The sequence below is a fragment of the Raphanus sativus genome, unplaced genomic scaffold, assembly GCF_000801105.2.
Source record: "Raphanus sativus cultivar WK10039 unplaced genomic scaffold, ASM80110v3 Scaffold3258, whole genome shotgun sequence".
Lineage (NCBI taxonomy): Eukaryota > Viridiplantae > Streptophyta > Magnoliopsida > Brassicales > Brassicaceae > Raphanus > Raphanus sativus.
The window spans coordinates 1-8,073 of record NW_026618564.1 but is presented as its reverse complement, the minus strand read 5'-3'; the positions used below and the strand labels follow the sequence as shown (position 1 = coordinate 8,073).

The 8,073-nt window shown below is 36.0% G+C and overlaps 2 protein-coding genes across 2 annotated transcripts; both read right to left on the bottom strand.

Annotated features, from left to right (window-relative positions):
• Window positions 1-638: 638 nt before the first annotated feature.
• Window positions 639-3,853, bottom strand: LOC108846016 (cysteine-rich receptor-like protein kinase 37). The gene is made up of 6 exons (XM_018619227.2): window positions 2,880-3,853; window positions 1,942-2,066; window positions 1,657-1,867; window positions 1,341-1,578; window positions 1,101-1,266; window positions 639-1,027 (listed from the first exon to the last, which is right to left on the bottom strand). Exons 1-6 carry the CDS (start codon window positions 3,823-3,825, stop codon window positions 767-769), a joined length of 1,947 nt encoding a protein of 648 aa, XP_018474729.2. The 5' UTR covers window positions 3,826-3,853; the 3' UTR covers window positions 639-766.
• Window positions 3,854-4,512: 659 nt separating this feature from the next.
• On the bottom strand, window positions 4,513-4,935 carry LOC130506459 (uncharacterized). Its single transcript, XM_057001111.1, has one exon. It carries the CDS (start codon window positions 4,933-4,935, stop codon window positions 4,513-4,515), a length of 423 nt encoding a protein of 140 aa, XP_056857091.1.
• Window positions 4,936-8,073: the final 3,138 nt, after the last annotated feature.

Sequence of the window (8,073 nt, the reverse complement as noted above, 5' to 3'; positions counted from 1 at the left end):
TTATGCAGATAACGATGTAAGATGAGATTGAGTTTGGAGATATTTTAAAAAAACCAAAAAGAAAGATTTATTTGTTGGAAAGGCAGAGAAACAATAACGAGATGAAACGAGATCGGTTATCTCTTTAAGAAAGGAAACAAAAAGGACCAACTGATTAGTTAAGGACTATATTGATAAAATTGCTATGATAAAGTGTGTCAAATAGAATTGTGTTCTTTAGTGTAATTGATAAGTGAGAATGTGTCTTTCAGAGTAATATTTTTCAGAGTAATATTTTCTTACTTGATTCCACTGTCATTCAAAGCCTAATTGTCATATCATTGTATATTAAAAGAAGTAGCATCAGAATTTTATGAAAGACTAAAACTCATTGTGTTTCTCAAAATTGCTTACAATATTTTTTTTTGTAAAATCCATCAATGTTCAGGCTTGTTTCATATTTTTTTCAGTTCTTATTCATTTTACGTTAAGTCGAATTTTCAGGTTTTAGATGTTCATGAAACAATAAACATTTTACCAAACGAATGGCATCAGAAAAACAAAGTTTTTTATAAGTTCATTGTTATGGATATGCGATGGTTTGAATGTTAAGAAGTGGACACCAACTGAAGAAATAATTATTTAAGAATTTGAAGTTAAGAAAATAATTATACAATACAAGCCTCCCTTTACAAATCTTTAAAAAGATAATTTGTTTGCACTAGACGGCATCTCTTTAATTGCAATAAGCAAGCCAAAGATGTATACAAACATGCTTGATGGTTCATTAACCGTGCAGTGATGATGATGGTGACGATGGTGCCGTAAGAAATGTAACAGGTGTGGGCACAGGCATGGTTGTAGCAGCATGACTTTCAAGCCATATGAGAACTGAACTAATGGTAGGTCTTTTGAAAACATCTTCTTGAACACACAATAAACCTATGTGAATGAGCTTCATTACTTGGTCTACTGAGATGTTGGTACTGGGCGCAGCCAAAGGATCGATCATCTCTGCATATTTTCCCTCACTCCACTTCTTCCATACCTGTAAAGATTTTTTTTAACATTTCAATAAGGAAGAAAAGAAGAATAATGATCAAAATATGTGAAAATCTTACAAAGTCTAGAAGCCCTTCTTGTTCTTCTTCTTCTTCTCCTTCTTCTTCTTTCAAGTTTTTGTTTCTTCTGCCACTTATCATTTCTAGGAGCATAATACCAAAGCTATAAACATCAGATTTAGCTGAGAATTGTCCATATGTTGCGTATTCTGGAGCCATATATCCACTGCATTAACCAAATCACGTTAAATGGAAATGTTTATGGAGGAATCTTAAGAAAGAAAAACAGAGCATACATACTATGTTCCAACAACTCTGCTTGTCTGTCCTCGAGTCTGGTCCATGTTGAAAAGCCTTGCCATCCCAAAGTCTGCAACTTTAGGCTTCATCTCAGCGTCTAAGAGAATATTGCTTGCCTTCAAATCCCTATGAATAATCCTCAACTGAGAATCTTCATGGAGATAAAGAAGCCCTCTTGCAACTCCTTCTATAATTCTGTACCTCACATCCCATGTAAGAAGACAACGTTTGTGTTCATCTGTAGATTAATTTTTTTTATATATTTTGTTTTTTAAAAAAATTATTCCAAAAATGGAATGATCAAAGGAAAGCTCACCAAATATGAAGTGGTCAAGGCTTGAATTGGGGACAAATTCGTAGACAAGAATCTCTTCATCTCCTTCATTACAAAACCCAAGAAGCTTAACAAGATTCCTATGTTGGAGTCTTGTCAAGAGTAAGACCTCATTCCTGAATTCCATATCTCCTTGCCCTGAACCTTTTGTTAATCTCTTTACCGCTATTTCTTGGCCGTTCGGTAACACCCCCTGAAAACCATTGTAATTCTATATGATCACTGACCCATCTAAATATTTTTTTTGGACTTATTAGTTTATTTTACCTTGTAGACAGATCCAAATCCACCTTCGCCAAGCTTCGTTTCAGGAGAGAAGTCATGGGTTGCAGTTCGAAGCATTACGAAATCAAACCGTAACATAGATTGACCATCATATGGATTATAAGACTCTGCAGATCACCATGAGACATGTAAGAAACCTATGCATATATTCTAACCTTTTAACATTTGGGTCAAAATATATATATTTTTAACTCTCAATGGGAAATAGAAAACAAAAAAGAAGAAATAATAGTCTCTCTTTTTCTTCTTTCCTTCATTTGCTCACTTGGCAGTAGAAAATCATGTATACTCAATGGATCTCATGTAAACGCAATGGATGCAACCGATCCAAAACAAAGGCTGTAGGAATCAGGGGGGAGATAAAAAATAGCCCCCTTATAGAAGAGCATTTCCTATTTATTACTCTAATTTTATTCTAAAATAAAATAATTTTCATTTTACAGTTGAGTTTGACTCTAATCGTATTTCATTTTAGAGTAAAAGTAGTAATGAATAAAACTAGATTTATTATTTTATTTGTAGAGTAATCTCATTTTGTACTCTAATATAAAGTAGGATAAGAAAAGATTTTAGTCCAAACTCCAATTTAAAATGAAAAATCAAGTAGTTGAAGACGTTCTAAAACAAGAGGTTCTTGTTAGTTCCTGATATGAAATACTAACACGTTCCCTTTAGATTTTGGTTCTTATATGTTACCTTGAACCGAATTTCATCCTAGGCGCCTATTTGGACAAATCTTATTTGGGTTAATAAAATGAGTTTTGATATCATGTTCACTATCTTAATTTAAACTTGAACGCATCGACTCTTATATACCAAGTGTGTTAGAACTTCTAATATAATATAGGATCTAACTTTTTTGTGCAACATAGGATAACAACAACAAAACTCAATATATGGTGTTGTTTAAATAACTTTACCTTTGATTCCGGTGTCTGACGTTTTTCTCTTCCAAGAACAGATTAAACCAACAAAGATAATGAGATTAATGATTGCAGGGACCACAATGATTGCAATATGTCTTCCTTCAAAATGTTTCTCGTCTCTCCCACAATCCAGAGCAGGCGGAGAACATTGCCTAGGAGGAGCAAGAACCTTTGTAACATTATCAAAAGCTTTATAAAATTTGAAAAGATCCCACCGGAAATAACAGCTAGGCCGACCAACTCCACCTCCTAGTCTTCCCCAATACTGCCTCTGAAACTCATTCACACACTCTCTAAGACATCTGTTACAGTCACTTGGCGATAGATCAGGCGTGCATTGCATCATCGCGTAAACATCTGGAATCTCTGTGAACTCTGTTCTTGTGGCGCTATAGTACTTGAGTACTGAGGAAGTGTCAGCGGTAGAAGCAGCCTCGAGCGTCCGATTAACCATAGCAGTCCATTCTTGGCTGAAAAGAGTCATATTCTTGTATGATTCTAGAACTTTCGAATTAGGGTTGATAGTAAATGGCAAAAGCTCTAGCTTGCCGAAAGTTGAGTGATTGGTGTAATGGAGATTGCATAAAACGTCATTGGCCTCTTCAGTGACCCATGAGAAAGTTTCCTTTTGGTGAGGACAGTTGGATTTTGTATCGTCAATGACATGCTCGAGGCATGTCTTACAAGCTTGGGCCTCGTAGCCTCTTATACATAAGGCGACAACATGGATTCTGTTGTTTCTGCCAAGTGATGCGTTGTAGAAGCCGCCGTTATTGACGACGTTGGAAGGAAGAGTAGATAAGAGGTTGTCTCGGTTGATGCCATAGTTACCGGTGAAAAAGTCGCCGTAGCATTTGTAACTGGCGTGAACATGTTTTAGGGTTTGAAGGAAGAGAATAAAAAACAAGAGGGAAGTATTCATAACCCAACTCTTTCCCATTTACTCAAATTATCAAATCAATAGGACTGAAAAAATGAATCTGTATTTTCATTATAGGAGACATGGCTAATATATAACACTAATATATATTTTTTTGGTTAGACATGACAAAATATGTGACGTGAGAAATGGGTACCAGTTGACCTAGAAGATAAGACTTTGACTTGCCTACTCGTTTTATGTTTTTTACTAGCTGAAAATAAATCTATATTCTATTATAAGAGATTTACTTATATGAACCGTATAAATTTTGGAGTTTTGGTCTATAATCTATCTTAATGAATTGACCGTTAACTATACAAAACTCTTCAGTAATCTTGAATACCGACTCTTACAACTTTTTTTCTTTTGCTACAAATGTAAATATCATTTCACTAAATGAAAGTTGAAGTTTACAAAATGTTATAAACAAAATGTAAAACTTTATAGGTTTGAGTCCATGGCAACAAAAAAGTTGAAAAACATAGAAGTAAAAACAATCGGTACTTTAGTCGTTCGGCTTGGAAACGAATAGAATAAGAAACTCTTACAACCATCAATTTGATGTCACAACTGTTTTTCTTCCATGTGGGTTTCATATGACCGTGTGGTCCTTAAAGAGTACATGCATTCTTTTTTTTTTTTTAACTCTAAATTTCCTTTATTCATAGAAGCAACAAAATACAACTGCAAAGAAAAAAGAAACTTCTACCGGCTAGGAAATACAACTCGCCAAGTAGATAAATAGGTAATGGAAGAGGCTACGTTTCTCTGAGCTCTAGATAAGATATCCATCTTAGCACTAAGAATCCTCTTGATCTCCAAGATGATAGATGCGGCTGGACGAGAAGACAGGTTGTGAACTCTCGAGTTACGTTCCTTCCAAAGCAGGTATATTACCGCCTGGAAGACGAGCTTGAACATCACATTGACATTGTTGTCATGAGAAGGAGCCTTGATCCAATCTAATACGTCCATGAATAGAGGTGGAGGAGAAAGGTGGAAGGCCGAGCAGAAGGCTTCCCACACTTCCTTACTGAAACCGCACTCAAAAAACAAATGTTGACGGATCTCATTCTCAGAGTTACACAGAGGACATAACGGAGAAATGGAAACCCCCCAACGTCTCATTCTGTCCCGTGTAGACAATCGATCCAGAGTCACCAACCAAGTAAGGAAGGCGTGTTTTGGGATTCTCCCCTTGAACCACACAGACTTATGCCATGGTACCTCCGGGAGGTTATCAAACAAGTGAGCCCACATAAGAGAGTTAGAAAAGGTGGTTTTGGGGGGGGGGTCATTACCAATTTTCCACAAGAAGCAATCATCCTCCTCTGAGGAGTACATGCATTCTTTATTTTAGATTCAGAGGAGTACATGCATTCTTTATTTTACCTGATCAAACACGTTACATAATAAATATATGAAAGACTTTTTTAGAAAAGTTACATCATAAATATCGGGAAAATATTGTTTCCAGTGTCGAAAGTCTTCAGTAGTCATTGTATGTGAGGATAATAAAACCAAGCAATCTACATTGATTTTTTTTTCAGTTTTCTTGAAGTTGCTTTCAGACTATTTTTAGACAATTGGTTTCTTACCACGTGGAAGGTGGGTTTGAGAGAAACGACAGCATCATTCTTTTACCTAAACTAAAACAGTAAAACGCCTGCTTTCACTTGGAAGTCAATCCCAATATGAAAATGGTACAAATTTAATATTAATGCATAAGATAAATATGACATTATTTTAAGTACATATATGACAGTACAAAAATAAATTAAATTTGTACATAGACAACTGAATGTACATAAAAAACTGAATGTTCAAACCAATTTATGATGGTCTAGCGGTTGAAAGATTAAACGTTAACGCAGGGTCGAAGTTTGTTTCTTGTGCTTGTTTTTAATATAATATTACATTTTCCGTTATATTTGATATGAACATATCACGGTGCGGGGAAATTGCCTCGCCACATAAATATAGTGTTTAGCATGCAGCTTAGTGGCATTGAATCTCACATTAGATAAGCAAGACTCACCCACGAGTTATTCCACATGCTACCCCAACCTAGTTGGTCCAACTTTTATATTACGTTAATTTCCAGAAGAAAACTGACAAAACTGTATTCAAAGGGAGATAATTAGCACAGCTGTATGGCCCGTATCGAAAGGGTAACATGTACATTGACGAAGATTTCAGATGTGAACATGCAGATGACGTTGATGGTCATTGGGACATGTCTGTTCGAAGAGAGCTGGGATCGGTAAGAAGATGAATGCTGCAGCTGTAATGTCTTATCGACCATTAGTTCAGGTGATTGAGACAATGCATATGAAGGCTAGAACTCTGGAAGTGGGAAATATAAACCAAATGGAAAAGAACTGAATGCTAACCGAACTAAAATAATACTTAAACCGACACAAAATTTGTTATATCTTTTTTGACAAATTCAAGGTGTTTCAGGTCGAAATCCAAACTAATTTTCAAGGAGTTGGTTGTTCTATTTGGAAATTAGATACCCAGGCTATCTAACCACGCAGATGGATAAATCTAAGTAGTAAGTTTCAAATCTAGAAGATTTGGAACTTTTCCAAGTCCAATTTTTTTTAATAATTTAAAACATGAAAACGATTACTTGGGTAGTAAAAGTTAAAGAGTTATCATAACAACTCTTAAAATTTTAAAATTATCCTAGGTAATTTTTCTATTAATTTTTTTTTGTTTCCCCAAAGGTGTAGTAAACGAGGTCCGAAGTTGACTGCAAGAGAGGAATCTAAGAAATTATAATCTATACTAATGGTTAAATTTTGTCTTAGAAAATTGCCACTACATTCCTATCATCTTACAAATTGTTGGCATTGTTTTTACAAGAAACATCCAAATTAGTTTGTTTATTCCATACATTTATATGAATATTCATTACTTATTTACTAATGAAGAACATCTTCCATTAGTTGTGATTGATCTCCTTATATAACTTCATAACAATCTAAGATAGGATTTTATATTTCGTTTATTTTATGAGTTTATTATCTAGTTAAACAATTAATATAAATAAAAATATATTAATTTCCGACATAAATGATAGGGATTCGAAAAGCAAAAATGATCGTCGCAAATAAATGGGTAAGCATCGTTATGAATTAATTTCTTAGATAATTTTCAAACAAAATTTTTAAAAATAAATACCTATGTATCTTTTTTTTTTTGAACACAAACTTTCTTTCATTAAATCAACTTGAAAAACTACAATAACCAGAGGGAATTAGACATCCTCTTGGAAAATAAACATAAGCCACAACAGCAATTAAGATTAAACATGATAAGTCTTCATCAGAAGATGACAGCGAATTCAAGCCAAAGCTTGGATGCGTCGAGGAAGCATGTACGACAAAGTCATACAGCTGGGATTTAGTCACCTTATATTGTGATGTTGAAAGCCAACTCTCACCAACGAGAAGAACCGAAGTAGTCTTCTCGTTTGCACCTTCAGATCCCGTACAGACCGCTACGCAAAGTGACAAACCGGTGAGTAAGTTGAAGCAAACTCTCGGTAAAATAACCGAGGAATCATCTCCTTTCACAGAAAAGAAGCATGGTAATAAGATTCTCTCCTTTGTAGAAGAGGATGATAGTACCGGTAGCAAAGTCGGTAAAACCACCGAACAATTCATCCTATAAGATTGATATAGCAATACGCGCATAACATAGATCCCAAGGAAACCCTTAGAAATCTTTAAACTAGCCAAACTAATCAAACCAGTGGGTATTGATTGACTAAGCAAATGACCGCTTTCTTCCTTAGTGGTACTGGGCCATGCCCACAAACAATTGAAATTTGGCCCATTAACAACCAGCCTGGCTGGAGAAACCCTAGATCCGGGATGGGAGGCGGAGCTGGAACGGAGAGTGCGTGCGGCAACGTGAAGGTACACTTCGTTGGTGGCGCAAGATGGAGGAGAGAAGGCTGTGATGATTGGACTGTTGGGGGTTGAGCAACCACCGAGAAGAGAAACGGAACCCCGTTTATAACTCGAAGATGATGCACCGCGGTGGCCTGAGATGCTCTTTATGGCTGAGTTTTGAGCTTTATCCTGCTCAGATCCGGAACATCCCACGGAGGACCTCTCAGATCTGCAGCGCATGTGAAGTCCGGGCTCAGAGTAAGGAAGGAGGTGAAAGGTGAACCGTGTACAGCTTTTCCGAGAGACCCCGATTAACGATGCAGTTCCAGTGGTCTTGAAAACCGGAGCAGAGACCACGAAG

Coding starts and splice junctions, on each gene's coding strand:
- LOC130506459 (XM_057001111.1), bottom strand. CDS start 4,935: ATGAGACGTTGGGGGGTTTCCATTTCTCCGTTATGTCCTCTGTGTAAC.
- LOC108846016 (XM_018619227.2), bottom strand. CDS start 3,825: ATGGGAAAGAGTTGGGTTATGAATACTTCCCTCTTGTTTTTTATTCTC. Junction 1,579..1,656: donor CCTTGACCACTTCATATTTG/GTGAGCTTTCCT, acceptor ATTAATCTACAG/ATGAACACAAACGTTGTCTT. Junction 1,028..1,100: donor AAGAAGGGCTTCTAGACTTT/GTAAGATTTTCA, acceptor AAATCTTTACAG/GTATGGAAGAAGTGGAGTGA.